Source organism: Manihot esculenta, chromosome 12, assembly GCF_001659605.2.
Source record: "Manihot esculenta cultivar AM560-2 chromosome 12, M.esculenta_v8, whole genome shotgun sequence".
Classification (NCBI taxonomy): Eukaryota; Viridiplantae; Streptophyta; class Magnoliopsida; order Malpighiales; family Euphorbiaceae; genus Manihot; species Manihot esculenta.
The window spans coordinates 34,126,719-34,142,945 of NC_035172.2; the positions used below are offsets into that span (position 1 = coordinate 34,126,719).

At 38.4% G+C, this 16,227-nt stretch overlaps 2 protein-coding genes across 4 annotated transcripts; both read right to left on the minus strand.

The window, feature by feature from the left end:
• Positions 1-4,694: 4,694 nt before the first annotated feature.
• On the minus strand, positions 4,695-5,378 carry LOC122721309. The gene has a single exon (XM_043948505.1). The coding sequence runs from the start codon at positions 5,376-5,378 to the stop codon at positions 4,695-4,697; it is 684 nt and encodes a 227-aa protein (XP_043804440.1).
• Positions 5,379-6,806: 1,428 nt separating this feature from the next.
• LOC110628160 (calmodulin-binding transcription activator 3) lies at positions 6,807-15,677 on the minus strand. 3 transcript variants are annotated; one of them, XM_021774679.2, is made up of 13 exons: positions 15,478-15,677; positions 15,210-15,329; positions 15,016-15,131; positions 14,734-14,822; positions 13,897-13,939; positions 12,204-12,411; positions 11,961-12,074; positions 11,564-11,856; positions 10,178-10,696; positions 9,346-10,031; positions 8,253-8,832; positions 7,790-8,113; positions 6,807-7,144 (listed from the first exon to the last, which is right to left on the minus strand). In XM_021774679.2, exons 1-13 carry the CDS (start codon positions 15,515-15,517, stop codon positions 7,037-7,039), a joined length of 3,240 nt encoding a protein of 1,079 aa, XP_021630371.1. In that variant the 5' UTR covers positions 15,518-15,677; the 3' UTR covers positions 6,807-7,036. The 3 variants fall into 3 exon arrangements, with proteins under 3 accessions (XP_021630371.1, XP_021630373.1, XP_043804759.1); XM_021774681.2 differs by having other exon boundaries at positions 6,807-7,169; XM_043948824.1 differs by lacking the exons at positions 13,897-13,939; positions 15,016-15,131; positions 15,210-15,329; positions 15,478-15,677 and having other exon boundaries at positions 14,734-14,811.
• Positions 15,678-16,227: the final 550 nt, after the last annotated feature.

Here is a 16,227-nt window from a genome sequence, read left to right on the forward strand (position 1 = left end):
GTTTTAGGATATATAGTTCTGTCAAAATGTCTCCTCTTAGCTTTTAGCCATTTCAAACTTACACTCCTACTTTTACTCATTGCTCTGTCTCTTGCGCTGCTCCTGCTATCTTATTCTTTCTCTTTTCTGTAATCCTTATTTTTCAATTCGACTATGTCTTACTCCTCTCATGACTTCTATTAGGATTCCTGATGTAATGGGCTTAGTGTCCTCCATTACTCCGTCCTCCTTCTCCCACTGGAAAAGCAACTATTCTAACACCACCATCTTTAGAATTAGGGCTCCTTTTACCTAATGAACGAATTGTTCTCCCCTACCCACTGCCAGTGGGTTTGATAGATGCTCAGCAAAGGCGTAACTTGATTTTTTTCTTTAAACAACGCGACTTCGGGCTTACCTTCCCTTTTACACCTTTCCTTATTGCAATTTTCCGTCATTTTAGGGTGACTCCTCGAATGTTGTCTCCTAACTATATTGTGTTCATGTGCTATTTCGAGTCCATCTATCTATATTGGAGTTTTGCTCCTTCTATTGAGTTGTTTTTGTGCTTTTTTCTATCTTGTTAGGTCTACTCATAGGTTTTATTACTTTGGTCCCCGGGCTGGGTTGTCTATATTTGCAGGGTTACAAGGACTCAATTAAAAGTTGGATAGAAAATTTTGTGATTGTCGAGCTAAAGGAAAGCTTAGGGATTAACTAAGATATCAACCTCTCCTAGGGAGAAGTTTCTCAGGGTTGTAATGACTTCTCTAGGTTAAGCCTAATAGGCCAAATTTGCTTTCTCCGATTAACCTCTGTAAAGAAGAAATATGACGTCGAGAAGTGCATGTTTATGTCTAACCTGCGAGACTGCTGGGAAGCTAGTATTCTTTTTTTGTTTTTTTCTTTTTATGCTTTTCTTTTGTTGTTTTGAGCTCTGACTGAACTGATATTTCTTTTTCAGCTTCTGCCATGCCAATGGGTTCTATCAAGCTTCCTAAGAACTTCACTCTGTCCCGAAAGAGCATGAAGGCAACTCTGGCTACCTTTAAGGCCAATAAGGCAGTAGCTGATGTGACCAGGGAGGTTTCCAGGCTGCAGATCCTACATCTTCAGCTCGTCGCTCTGCTCTTGCCCCCGTACCTTCTCTAGCTTTGGTGTCGGTGTCGGGAGGCTCTCATTCCTCGACATTTAGGACGTCGATCCCTCTTAACGTGTCAGCTTCTTTCAAGGCTCCTCCTACTTCAAAAGACATTCCTAAGGAGTCTATCGCGATCAGCAAGTCAGTTGAGGGCAACTCGGAAGAGGGCATCGGGACTGGTCCCTTAGATGTCCCACCTATTCAAGTCGTGGGTGCTATCACAATCAAAGGCAGGTTGCTAAACGTGTCCGGACCTCAAAACCTATAGAGACAGCCCGTTCCCCTCCCATTGATAAGGGGGAAAAGGCAGTAGACCACTTACTGTCTATCCTAGACAATGAGCTATTGAACGCTGCCGAGGTGACTATTGAGTCTACGCCAACCTCTGTGGCCGGGATGCTGTGTGAGAGGATATTTGGGAGGGTCCCAAATGCTTTTGATCCCAACTTTCTGGCCCTTGTCAGCCATCTGGCCTGTGCTACCAAATAGCAGGCGGTCTTCAGCTCGCGTTCCCTAGAGAATTTTAGGGACAGTCTGAGGGAAATGTTCCTCATTGTAGGCTATTTGTCCTTCTTGAAAGTGTTTTTGATCTTCCAGCTTTCTTAACTTTACTTTTTCTTTTCTGTGGCAGGCTTTGGCATGTTTATGGAGATTGATGCCCATAACCAGTGTCTTCGGAGCTCGATGGACCAACGCATTGCTGAGGCACGCCGGGACAAGAATTTGGTTGCCACTGGTGAGGCTCATGGGCACATTATCGAGTTCCAAGGGTAAATCAAAGACCTCACTGTAACGACCCGGAAATCAGACCGCTATCGGCGCTAGGATTCAGATCAACTTAAGGTCGTCGGAACCCATAGCAAGCCTAACATACTTCCTGTGTACCTGCTAAATCCCATACATGATCATACATTTCCATAAAAACTTTAAAATTTTCATATACCAAGCTTGACCTGTGCATGCACCATAACTATAAATATAAAACCCCATACTAGAGCCCTCATCAAATGCTCTAGTTGGGTCCACATTTCATATATCAAGCTTGGTTCATCAGATAACATCATTAAAAACATTACATACAGATCATGTATAGAAGGGATTACCACTACTACTAGGGCCAAGCACAATACTAATCCATAAAATATCACTCTACTTTACATTACGATACATTATTTTACATTACATGTCCACTACTAATCTATTACATAGACTATACCATAACTTTGCTGACTTTCCCATAGCTACGTCTGCTCCTGCAAACCTGGGGGTTAGGGGAGAGGGGTGAGCTACAAAAGCCCAGTGAGCGGAACAGTAAAAACAGTTCATTAAACATATGCTCTCATGAAATGCATCACATCACAAACAATTCACATCACGGATGGACTGACCCAAAAATCCCTCTACTCTGTGCCCGGCCCTCGGTGGAGCTCCTCAGGACTTCTATTACATAACATAAGCTCTGTGCCAGGGGCGTAGTGCAGGCCACACCTGGTCTTTCCTGTACTCTGTGCCAGGGGCGTAAAATGGCAGCCCTGGTCTTTCATTACATAACATAATATCTAGAGGGCAAATGGGTTGTCCTGTTGTCCATCCACATCAACAATAAATAATGCAATGCGTCATATTCGTGAATTCTAATGCAAACAACCTATTACATATCATGATGAATAAACATGCTCAAAACATTTGATTTCTCGAAATAAAAGATTAGTTTAGTTCTACTCACCTTTGGCTGACTCTGAACTAACTCTGAAGCAGCTATCTCACTGTTGAACACCTCGGTTCCTCAGGTCCGATCCTACACAGGTGGACTCAAATGAGGGATCAAACATACTCTAACATGACTCTAAACATCTCCCCAAAAATCCCCCTAAAACATCATGAAACATGCATGCAAAATAAGCAAAGGAAGGCTGGGCAGGGGACTTTCGGCGGCAGATTCAGCGGCCGAAGGTCCCTCCAGATCCGAAAGTCAGGCACTTTCGGGGGCAGGTTTGGCGGCCGAAACTCCCTCCAGATCCGAAAGTCACTAACCTTTGAGGGTAGGTTCGGCAGTCGAAACTTCCCTCCAGAGCCGAAAGTCTAACTTTCGGGGGCGAGTTTAGGCGGCCTAAAGCTGCCTCCACAGGCAGGTTCTGTGGCCAAACATGGCTTCGGCAGCCGAACCTGGGTTCTCCAAAAAAGGCAGAACCCGATTCGCCTCTCTCATCTAGCCTTCCAAAAACCTCACAACATGCATTCAACTATTCCAAAACATGCATAAACACTTATTCAAGCATATAGGGGCATAAAACTAGCCTAAATCCCAACAAACAACAACATATCATCACATTTCTCATTAAACTAACATAAACCCTAACATTTTACACCTACTCTAAACATCAACTAATCTAAACATGCATTTCTACCCCATAACTCCTCATAAAACTTGTTTAAAACATGGGATAAGCTAAAGATCTACCATTACCTCTTGAAGATCGAGAGGGGAGGCAACTTGAACTCAGAGAAATGGAGGAAGAGAGCTCCGGGGTCTCCAAACTTCAAATCTTAATCTTAGCTCCAAAAATCTACAAAACCAAGTTAAATAACTCATAAAAACATGAGAGACTTGAAGGAAGAACACAAGATCGACAAGGGAGGTCAGAGACTCACCTTGGCCGGAAATGGGGAGAGAAAACTCGCCCATTTCGGACAGGGGACCCCTTTATAGGTGGCTGATCAGGCCACTTTCGAGGGCCTAACGTGCCTCCGCATGCATCCCATGTTCGGCGGCCGAACCTGGGCCCTTCCTTTATTCTCTTTCTTTCTTTTCTATAAAACTTTTACTCAATTTCTTTCTTCATAAAAACCATAAAATACATGAAAATATTTTATAAAAATATGATTTTACCCTTCTAGAGGTTTTCGACATCCGAGATTCCACCGGACGGTAGGAATTCTGATACCGGAGTCTAGCCGGGTATTACACCAATCTCTCCTACAATCATGTTGATTGTTCCATTGGAGTCGTCATTTATTGGTAGCCCGATCCGTCTCCTGGGCCTTTCTCCCGCCGTACCTTGTTGTTATCTCTGGCCTTCTAGCTTCTTCACAAAATTTCAAAGATGGCCTCTCTTAATTAGCCTTTCTATCTCGTTTATTAACTGATAGCAATTGTTTGTGTCATGGTCGTGTGTTCTGTGGTATTGGCAATATCTATCTGGGCCTCTCTTAATTATCCTTTCTATCTCATTTATTAACTGATAGCAATTGTTTGTGTCATGGTCTTGTGTTTTGTGGCAATATTTATCCGGGTCCCTCTTGCTTGCTTCTGCTTTTATAGGCTTGGGCTATTGCACAAAATCTTTGTCCTAGACTGCTATAAGCACTTCAGCTCTAGACATATTCAAGGGAGTGATTTCAGCAGGAAGCCAGGGTTGATAAGGTCTCTGTTCTTTTCTTTCCTAACGGTGTTTGTTCAATGCCTCTGGTCCTCGGTCCTATCTCCTGTCTGACCTGTCTGGTCTCTTGTCCTCCCCAACCTTCCTCTTTCTCTGTCATCTTTAGCAAATCAGCTAGTCATCAAGGCGTCATCCTACCTTATGTACTTCCTTTCCCTTTTCATTAGCTTTGACAAGGTAGTAGGGGGCTTTCTGCACAGCGACCCAAAGAACTCCAGGGAGGTTGTGCCTTTCTGTATGACTTCTACTGCCTTTCCCTCGTCCAGCTCAGGTATCTGCAAAGTCTCAGAGCTGAATCTATCCACATATTCTCTCATGGATTCATTCCTCCTCTGTTGCATAGTTTCTAAGTAGCTCATTTTTCTTTCTGCAGGAACTCCAGCAATGAATCTACTGATGAATACATTGTTCAGGTCTATGAAGTTCTTGATGCTCCCTAGCTCCAAGCTGTTAAACCATGTCGGGGCTAGTCTCGTTAACGTGGTGGGGAAGACTTTACACATCAAGGCGTTCAAATGAGTCTGCAACTCCATGAATATTTTATAGTTTAAGACATGCTTTCGGGGGTTTTCTGTCTCGTCATAGGTTGCCATAGTTGGTATCATGAACTTCTTTAATATGGTTTCTTGTTGAGCCCGTTTCACAAACGGCGATGAGGTTGGTAATAAGGGATTGTTGTTGTCTCGTGCTCTCAATTCTATCAGTAGTTGCTCTTTCAATCTTTCTAACTTTTGGTCTACATCTGCCTCCTCCCTTCTGAGCCTCTTCTCTAGGCGGTAGTTTCTTTCTAGTTCTTCACTCCCCAACCTTTCTGCCATATCAAAAGAGGAGCTCTCAACCCCATCATTCTCAATAAGCTCCCTCACTATCCTGCCTCTAACTCGGGCTATCAGCTCATTCCTCCGATTGGCTTCTCCGACTCCATCGTCTATCCTTCTACTGCTATGTTGAGGGATTTGATAGTTCAATGTGGGTTGGGGTTCATTGGTGTTGAGCTCCTCGGCTACAGGTGGTATGCTCAACGGGGCACTGAGCCCTCTCTACTGTAACATTTGGCCTAATTAGTGGGTAGTATTTTGTAACTGGAGAACCATATTTTGCAGTTCTTGGTCAGATAGGGTAGTTCGGGGCATGATCCCGACTGAGCTTGGTGAGGGGTTAAATAACATGGGTGGCTGATTTACTAGAGCGGTTGAGCTAGAAAATGAGAACTGTGGACCTTCCTAAGTTGAGTTTAGGTCATTTGGGGTGTTTCCGGTATGGTTTTTATCATGGTTGCCCATGTGGATCTCAGTGGGTGAAATGAGGATGAGAACTACGATGACGATAAGATCTCCTTCGTTTCCACATATAGGCGCCAATTGATGATAAAAATCCAGTAAGGGTTAGGCTTAAAGTATATTTTTGTAAGCTTGGTTTGTCTCTCTCCCTCGTTTCCTTTTATTTCTTTTCTCTTTTGTCTTCTAGTGACATGTGACCGTCGTCCTGCGCTCGTACCCTCTTATCATAATCACGCTGGCCATACGTATAGATGTACTACGTTATTTTCTACCGTCAAATGGCCATTTAATTCTATCTAGCATCATTTGGACATGATTCCGAGTATCACAAGGTTTATTGTCTCATGAGCTAATGAATATTCAAGACCAAGCCCCTCATGTGCATGTTCGCGTCCGGTTCGTCAAAATAAATCTAAGGCTTATACATAGAGCAGGTCATACATTGAACCCTAGTAGAACTAAGGCCGACTTTCCAACGCAGACTCAATCATGGCCGGAGCGTCAAGGCCCGTCTTCATCAACAACGAACCAATAAGTACCCTCGAGCTAAGAGTATTGGTAATTGATTGCTGCGCAGTCTTTCCTAGATCTAGCCTATAATATGAAAATTTTTACAATAAGACCATAGTTATAAAATGAATTTACCATTGCCATGAATTATGATGAGTTTTATTTAGTTCACACTATAATTGAAAATCAATATCATTCAAATAATTTTTCAAATAATATCTTAAAAAGTATGAACCTCACTTTTCATCATTATTTTTTGTATTATTACTATTATTGTAAATCTCACCATTGCTATGTCTTAATTTCACATAGGCTGGAGTATTTTCCTTAATTGCATCATTCGACTTGAATATGATTTCGAGTTTCGAATCTCCCGCTTCACTCATTCTTTTTCTATATAAAAAATAAAAAAATAAAAAAAACAAGAAAAAAAAAAAAGAAAAGAGAAGATGCAAATTAACATAATAATGCCTAAATTATTAATTTGGACATTGGTACAAGGTGCAAAGCGAAGTATGGTATGATAATACACGACGCTGCAAACAGTTAAGAAACAAGTCAATATGGCTTCAATTGCTATCATTTGAAACAATTCCTAAACTGCTTTAGCTAATATTATATCAATAAGGGGATTTACAGATAAATCTTAGGATAGCCGAAGAGAACGTAATGAACCATAGATTGGCTCAGGAAGCTGCAGGCATGAAAGTGTCATCATCAAATAATGCTTCAACATCAATCAAGTCGTCGAACTCGGCTGTTGCTTCAGAATTGTTAATTTGATCACCCACTAGCTGCAAAACCGATTAAGAGATAAAACTGAAAAATAACTTTTAAAATGATGAAATTCGTTGGATCCATGTATTAAAAATAAAAATAAACAATTCATAAATTATTAAATACAAATTAATCATACATTATAAAAATTATTATAATAAAATTAACTAAATTTTAATCTATATTATTTTCAAAAAAAATCTAAAATTTTTCAACTAAATCGAACTGGTCATTGAGTGTGATGCTAAAGCTGCCACCTTTCTTGTATACTCTGGTTGCAATGAGAAACTAGCTGTTCGAATCGAGCCTTACAAGGCCCCCCTACCAACACCCACAATAATTTTCTTGATGAATCACGTAAATTTTGTCTTGTCTCTGATTTATTTTATTTTATTATATTTATTTTATCATGTGCCATATTTTATTCGTACCAAATAAATATATTTCGGTTTCACCTCAACAAACTATCAGTAGATATTTGGGGAAAGTGGGAGCAGAATCCAACCCCGATTGCTAAGCGATTCCCATAAGTGTCTTACCAGCCCATTTAGTAAGTGAGAGACACCCCATAAATGAATCTTTACCAAAAAGTAATTTATCAAGCACATCTGATTAACAAAAATAACCAGCAGAGTATAGGAATAAAGTAATATGTCTATTACCTTAGTTTCCTGAATCTCAGTAACCACATTTAGCAGCCGGCGATATTGATCTCTTGCCTCAGGATACTGGTGCATGGATTTCACCCTCGCAAGAGCAATCTGTGATCTTGCTTCTGTTTGTTTTCTGCCTTCTTTAAAGAAATCATAGTCATCCTCCTTTGGTGATCTATCCTGCATACTGGGACCCCCAATAAGTGCTTCTGATTTGAATCCACGCAAACCACTTCCTTTTCGTCTCCAACGCAAGATAACTTTCTCCACAATCCCCACAGACCATACTATCTTTCTATAGTTTTTCCTAACCTGGTGGCCTCTTACATGAGCCTTTCACCAAAGAAGGCAAGGATTAGAATTCAAACATTGGCCTTGATTTAGGAAAAACTTTTTGGAGAGCATATAAATGTAGAGAAAATAGTAGCACTAAGATTATGTGATTATATGGATATTAATGAAAGCAATGCACCTGAATTTTAACAATTCGCTGCCGGATTATTAAAAATTCCTTTCTACCCTTCCAACTGCGGAACTTGTTTTGAATCCTTGTTGCAGCAGCATGCACGGGCTCATCATGTTGTCCAGACTTGAGTGCCTTAGACGCAATAAATGAAAGAGCATGCTCATGTGGCATTCCATATTTATCATCACCAAACTCTTTTAACTGCTTCTTTTGGAAGGATTGTACCCTGAAGACTTGGTGGATACGAGCAGCAGCTTGAGTAGCATTATAGACAGCAGCTAATGAGTCCTTTAAGGAAAGTCCATATGGTAAGTCTCCATCACTATTTACAGATGTGCTATGCTCTGGAACTATCTGCCCTGCTTTTGCCTCAGGAACTCCTGCCACATCACCATCCTGCTTATCCAGATTAAGAGAAAAAAGGTGGGCGCTCAAAGCAGATTCTGCCAGATAACCAGCAATTCCTTTGTGTCCATTAGCAGAAGCTAGGTCAGCAGGTGTTCTGGCTGTAGGATATTTAGGAGTTGGATCTGTTAATGCTCCAGGAGCTGCACCAAGAAAGACAAGGGACGCAACTGTGCGCTCTCTGATATTCAAGCAAAACAAAAGAACAAGAAATGTACAATTTGAATGAGCATTTTTAAAAGGTATAATCAACAAGAAAATTCCAAGGTCTGCCACTTTGCTAAAGAAGTTTGATCCCCAAAAGTAAAGTTCAACTATGGAGTCACAAAGATGTAGAACTCACAGAATTCGTTTCCAATCCTCTTTAACACTCTATTTCTATAAACCAGATTATAAACTTCTACTAGCATATAGCATGCCTTTTCAACATGTTTTTAATTCAATATCCTAACGACATGGAAAAAAAAAAAAAAAAAAAAAAAAATCCTTTTCTCCCCTGTGATGTTTATTACCAAGCTAAACATTTTTCCAAGCAGCTGCTTTTCAATATCTACTGGTTTGGTTTGCAGCATCCTCTTTCCTTTCATCAAGTATTCTTATGCTAATACAATATCATACTCAAAGCTGAAACCCAACCTGCAATATGAAGTGTGTTATGCAGTGATCCAACACAAGGAAAAGAATCATAACTTACCTGCCACAAGATGCTGCCCAGTGAAGTGCAGTCCATCCATTTATGTCCCGGAAATTGACACTTACACCTGCAACTATTGTGGGTTCAAGGGCCCAGTCATAGCCCAGAGCAGCGGCCAAATGTAGTACTCCCTGACCGCCTTCATCTAATACACTAGGGCCCTTTCCACCTTCAGCTGCTTTTTGCAAAAGCCAAACATGTAACCTGTCTTTGAGTAGCTTTTGAAGAAGTTCCTCCTTTACTTTCTCCAAGGAAACTCCAGCTTCCGAAGTAAGCTTTAACATTTTATTCCATTCTTCCTCATTGTGCACTTTCAGAAGTGAACTAATTTTATTGCTTAATTGAGTATTTTCAACTATATTGCTGGTGTTGCATTTTGGAAGAGAAAGAGAGTTAAGAGACAATAATTTTCCAAACCGCATTACACTAGAGCTGCTGCTGTAACTATCAATAATATTCACATCTTGACTGAGTCGGTATTCAAATTCACGCACTTCACTACATGCCACTCTATCTGAACATGTAACATAAAAAGGAACCATGCCAGCCTTATTTAAAGGAGTCTGACAACGGAGAACACCATCAGCTATAACCTCTGCTTGAACTTCAACTTCCCCAAACATACATGACCATTTACAATTTTCTACTTCTTCTGGAGTCTTCAAGAATCTTCCCGTGATAAGAACCTGCATAAATTGCAGAATGGATGATAAAGGAAATTATAAAATGATAAACACAGAATTATATATTATTATCAGCAAGAGATTACAGGTTAGTCTTGTCCCTCATTCATCCTGCCCACTGGAAAAGGGTGGAAACAAATCAAGAGTACCTTAATCTTGGAGCCTACATATACCCAGGTGGGTGAAAAATCAATGATGCTAAAGAGTTGGTCCTGTGAGAGGGAAGGACCTAGCAAATATGTATCCAAGTGTACTCGAGATGAGATTTTGGGATCGTCAATCCCATTTTCATTTTCAACTGCATCCCAGTAGGGCCCAGAACTGGACTGCATATGGGACTCATTTACATCACCAAGTTCCTTACTCATCCATCGGCTGAAACTATCAAGCTTCTTTAGACCTTCTTCAGATAGCTGCTTCACAGTAGAAGAGTATATGGATTTTCCTTCTGGGGTTATACTTTGGTCTGTATTGGAATATTGTAACTGAACATCATTTTGCACAGAATGACCACTTTTCTGTGTTCCAAAAAGCTCAAGTGTATTAGTTAAATCACCACTGAGAAGTTCTTGTTCATGAAAACTAGTAGTGAGATCAGCTGTTGAATTTGGATGCAACTTCTGATCCATGGCCCACTTTGAGAGGCGTGAAGAAGCGTCTTCCAAATTCTGTGTACAAGGTAAATTAAAGACTCAATATAAAAAGATGAATTCTGTTAGGGAGTATGCACTGCTTGAGATAAATATAATGGATAATTCAGCAATTCAAAAAAATAGATGCAGCAAGAACTAGCACTCTTATAATTACAAGGGGGAAAAAATATTTTCTGAGTCCTTTTAAGTTATTAATTCCCTATTCTTCAATCGTGAGTTACTTCAGTGAAGGACATTGAGGAATTATTTAATGGAAAAAATAATTAAAAGAGAAATTTGTTAATGGAAGTTCTAAAAAAATGGTTGTAAAAGAAAATGCCCTACTTAATGGACAAAACACAAAAGTCCAGAGCTTGGAAAAGTTTTTTTTTTTCCTTTTTATCCAATCTGAATAAGTTTCACAGTGAAAAAGCAAATCAATTTTTAAATTTTCTTTTTTAAAATCAACATTAACAAATTTTTCTTTAGACAAAAAAGCTATACCATTAAATAAGTCCTTAATGTCCTTCAATTAGAAATCTCATGGCCTCTATAAGAAAATTGAAAAACAAGGGCTCAGTAGATAAATTGAAAAATTCAAGGACATGGAAATGGGTATTTCCATTCATATACTCTAAATATTAATAATTAACACATTAAGTAATTTGACATGTCCAGAATAATATGAAAAATATCACTGAAAGACATTCTACTAGGCCTCCTAGAATAAAACTTGCAATTTCATTCAAAAATTTATTGGAGCAAAAATGTGACCAAATTTCAGCCATTGTTGAAAACTGTTGCTTTGTAGAGTTTTAGTTTCAGAACCAGCACTTTTATCTGAAATAAAAATATGATGGCGATAATTTTTAGTGCACAGCAAACAGACAAACGTCTCTATACCTGCCACTCTTTCTGGAGCGGTAAACTGTTGGAAAGAAGCTGTTTCGGTATTGCATCTTCTTGTTTAGGAATGATTCCAGCAGTATCGCCTTGTGATGAAAATTGGGGCCGGAAGGATGCAGATTCAATTCCAGGAGTAAAATTTTCTAATATGTCCTTCCAACAGGGTAGGTCGAAATGTTTCTGCAGCTGAAATGTTGAGCTAGCACCCTCAGTGTCTTCAGCTTTATCAGCATGGGCTAGTGAGAAAAAGTCCCTCCCAGGAACTGCTGACAACTTCCCTTCATAACCACCTAGTAACAGTTTAAATTTTACAATGCAAGTTGTTATATTTCATAGCACACTTGCACCATAAAGCCTGAAAACCAGATAACATGGTGCAAAAGAGCCACTTTACTTGACAATGACACAGGATCATGATGGTCACGCAGGCTAGCATCTATCTTCTCTCTTGCAGGTTGCTGTTCCTCAAGAAAAAGGTGCAATCCAGAACTTGCTTGGTGATTATATACTGCAACAAATATCAATTTGAAAAGCCATCTCATCATACTCAGCGTTATATGTTCTCCAAACAAATTACACTAGCAATTTCTGATATTGGAACTGACACACAGAAAATGCAGGTAAATTGTAAATGCACCTGATTCAGCATCCTCATATTCTGACGCCTGCGCACTATTCATGCTTATTGTATCTGCAGTTTGAGCAGGCACCTGATAATTATCATGATGAAAATGGGAAGAAACAGAAGTATCCATCTCAGAATGGGGTACAGTGTCTTCAATCTCTTGGGTACATGGAATAGTATCTTCATGCTCCTTAACATTATTAAAATTTGCCCTGTTTCCCTGATGAAATATTAAATCCAAAGCAGGTCAAACTCCACTTGTGAAGATATTTATCCTAAATAAATGATTACCATAACAGAGTTTCAAGAAAATGGGTTTTAATAATCTTATATCTTAAACTTTGCAACCATCCTTTTATTTCATTTAATTGTTTTAGTTTTATCAATTTGGAGCAATGTATTATAAAATTTCTAACAATTGTATTCAAGGAGTAACCCCTATGCTGGCCTTGAGTTCAATTTGCATACAGATGTGGAAGGATTGACTGACTGTGATTATAACTAATGAGTGAGACCCACACAATGCTTTCAAATCCACGTGTAGGACCCATTAAGATTACAATTTACAAATAGTGAGTGCACACACATGTTTCATAATAGCAGCGTGTAGCAAGTAACATTAGTGATGGTATAATATAGGTACACTTTAGCCATAGTTCTCACCCCTTGGGATATGATTGATAACTAATCTAAAGCATATATTATAAACTGATTACATTAAGACAAATGGTCACAAGGTCTATGATTTGAGTGATCATTAGCCCTTAGAAAAATGAAAAGGGCATCATTGTGGGAAAGTGTCTTTGTTGTCTAGAACCAAGATATAATCCATAGTCACAAAGACAACCATGTTAAGCAACACCCTAGAAAGAAAAGCAGTGTCAAAGGATGGGTTCAACCTATTAAAATAACAAAAAGAAAAGAACATGAGAACATAAAAGCAGCATTCACGGAAACAAAATGAAGTCCAGAAATAAGTCTGCAGAGGTTCATATTTACTGTTCACAGTTCCAAGGCCTTCTCTCATCATGTCAAAGACCTAATTCAAGCTTTCAATAATTATTAAGGATTTACTCTACATAGCTTCATGTTGAAACAGTTGGACTCTTTTCAATGACCTAGAAATAGTTTTATTGTTAATAAATGACAATGGACACACTGGTTTAAATATCGCTGCGGCAGAAACATTGCCTATCCCTTGGTCAAGGTGTGTCACATTAAGCTATTTTCTTTCCAGTCCTTCTCTAAGCCAATAATAACTGTGGTAAATCTACTCATATTTATGTGTCACAAAGTTGGATCATTTTCAACCATTATTCCATTGGAGTTTGTACCAAAAAACAAGATAATTGATTGTTCTCAGTATTCTTTCCTATTACAAAATTATTAGTGAACAGGTTAATCAGAAAACTGAGTATTTTAAGATAATTGCATATTTTCATAAAAAGGATAAAAGGACAGGTCTACCATCTGCCTATTTGGATGGAGGGAAACTTTTATTTAATCATATTACTCTTGAAAATATTGTTGACAGTTATCTTTTGTCGATTGTTTAATTGATTATGCCCCTAATGTGTACAAGTGGCACCCTTTTGGAGCCTTATAATAGATCATTCATTTGCTAAAGAAAGGGAACTTTTTTTAATGCAGACCAGATAGTTAATTGGAAAAATTAAATAACTAAAGAATGGAATTAAAGTATAACCTTTACATCTCGATAGTGGACAAGTACTATATGAGAAAGTTCCCTGCACCAAAGGCAACTATATAAGAAGCAGAAGGCAACAAGCTGACTGTGGGGGCAAAGAAACTACCAATTTTTTCATGCAAGTTCAGTGGCATTCTAAAGTCTAAACCAAATAATGTCAGCTGAAAACAGGATATAATTGATTGTTGCAACTTATAATGTTTCTATTCAACAATTCTCGGACTCCAAGTAATACCAATATTTTAAGCAAAAGAGAAATAGTTGTGTAAGAATGGGCTGAGAGCAAGAGTTGTAGTACGCATAAAAGGAAGTAATATTCCAACTTCAGGTAGAAAGTAAATAAACAGGAAAACTTTTTATGTTGATATGTCGAAGCTCCAAGATTTTTCAAAAAGTTCATAACACCTATACTTTCTATCCTCCTCCAAAAACAGGGAAGAAGATACATGCTAAATGCAATTTTTTAAAAAATATATCTCTTAGGACAGGAAATTAAATAAAAAAATAAAACAACAACAACAACCAAGTCTTAATTCTAAACTAGCCAGGGTAAGTTATATGGCCAATTGGCTCTACTTGAGCAAAATTTATTCTTGTATCATGCTCTAATATTCACTTCAGTTATTCTATTTTATTTTAGTCCCTTACATTTTAAGTAAAATAACACTTCTCCAAACTTTCAGTTGAAACAACATTTTAATCCATCCCATTTTCACTTTCTAGGGATAAAAAGTTGTTATTTAAATAAAAGGACGATAGCACTATTATTGTAGGAGAGCGTGGGGAAAAAAGGCATCAGGAAGCACCAGGCATGTAAAGATTGACAAAACTTACTCTTCAAGCATCCAGTAACTCCGTCTTTGAAAATTTTCATTTCCTTCTCCATGGGCATAATAACAATGCAAAACATCAACACTTCCAGACTGAAAGGAAGTAAATATTTCAGTAACGCATGTATGATTGGGAGAAGTGAATATATCTTCAACCATATGCTATACCATAGTGAAATAAAACAGCTAAAACCTACATGACTCAAAAATTGAAATTCTATAGCGAAGCTTATCTTGAGTTTAGTCCATCAAAATAGAACACCCAATTATCATTGCTTATGCTTACCTTGAGCTTCTCATGAGCTTCTTTAACTGTCTTCCCATCTTTTTTCTTCCTCCAGTTATGCCCATCTTTTCTGAAGTATCTCAGCGCCTTGCGGTCAAAAAGCAAAAGTGAACCACCTGAAAAATATATATTGGATGATGATGCAAAGCTTGTAGAGCAAAACAACTCCAGAAGTCAAAAGCAAAAACACTTACTCGGTGGCCTATGTTGAGGTTCAGGAGCAACACGGAATTGCTTATAATTGCGAAGAATTTCACAAATTTCCGCAGGTCGTAGCCATCTATGTCGTGCTTCAACAAGAATTTGTAGAATATCTGCATTCCAGTAACTTCACATCAATTAAAACTTGCACATACGTAAGAGTAAAAGAATCCAATGGCTGATCAGATTCTCAGACGAAAATGGAAAAAGAGAAAAGGATCAAAACGACCAGAAATTCTACTCCAATACGAATGAGTTTACCTAGCTGGTTACCAATGGGGGAGCTTCTAGCCTCTGCCATGAATTCCTCCTCCTCCTCACTGTATCTGTCTCTGTGAGAAAGCGATTAGAGAAATTTTGCAACAGTTTCAGAACAGCGGTGAGACGGAGGGGAGCAGCTCAAGTAGAATTTTACAGACAGGTGACGGTAGCGGATTTTTGTCAAAGGTCGAGTCTCCTTTGACGCAAGTAGCGGGATACTTCTGGTCAGTGGGTGCGGGTCCCGTTCCCGAACACAGTGACCAGTGCCAGTGGCCCACTGGAATTCTCATTTGATTTTTCAACGATTTTATTTTTATTTTAATCCTTAAAATTTAACGTAATTTACTTAAATCTCTCATTTAAATCCTTTTATCTAAAATAGCATTTGAGACATGTCAATTATTTAAAATAGTCATTTGAAACATGCCAATTAATAAATTAATCTCTGATTAAAATCACAAAATTTTAATTTTTTTCTTATTTCATCTTTAAAAAAAAATTTATGTAAAATTTTTTTTGTAAGATTTCTCTCATTGTTCCTTTCTTTCTAATTTTGTTCATAAATAAAATATTGAAAACAAAAAAATATATATATCTTGTTCATTATCACTATGGATCTTGTAATTCTTATTTTATGTGTGATAACTATATCGAAAGGTTGTAACATCTCAAAAAAAAAAAGATATACATCATTATAAATTTTATAATTTTTATTCTATATTTAATGACTATATCGTGACATCGGAAAAA

What these genes read in the sequence shown, in the direction of transcription:
- LOC122721309 (XM_043948505.1), bottom strand. Translation starts at nt 5,378, where the DNA reads ATGGCAGAAAGGTTGGGGAGTGAAGAACTAGAAAGAAACTACCGCCTA.
- LOC110628160 (XM_021774679.2), bottom strand. Translation starts at nt 15,517, where the DNA reads ATGGCAGAGGCTAGAAGCTCCCCCATTGGTAACCAGCTAG. An exon ending in CCCCATTGGTAACCAGCTAG is followed by an intron (nt 15,330 to 15,477) that starts GTAAACTCATTC and finishes ACTGGAATGCAG; the next exon opens with ATATTCTACAAATTCTTGTT. An exon ending in ATATGAGGATGCTGAATCAG is followed by an intron (nt 12,075 to 12,203) that starts GTGCATTTACAA and finishes TATTTGTTGCAG; the next exon opens with TATATAATCACCAAGCAAGT.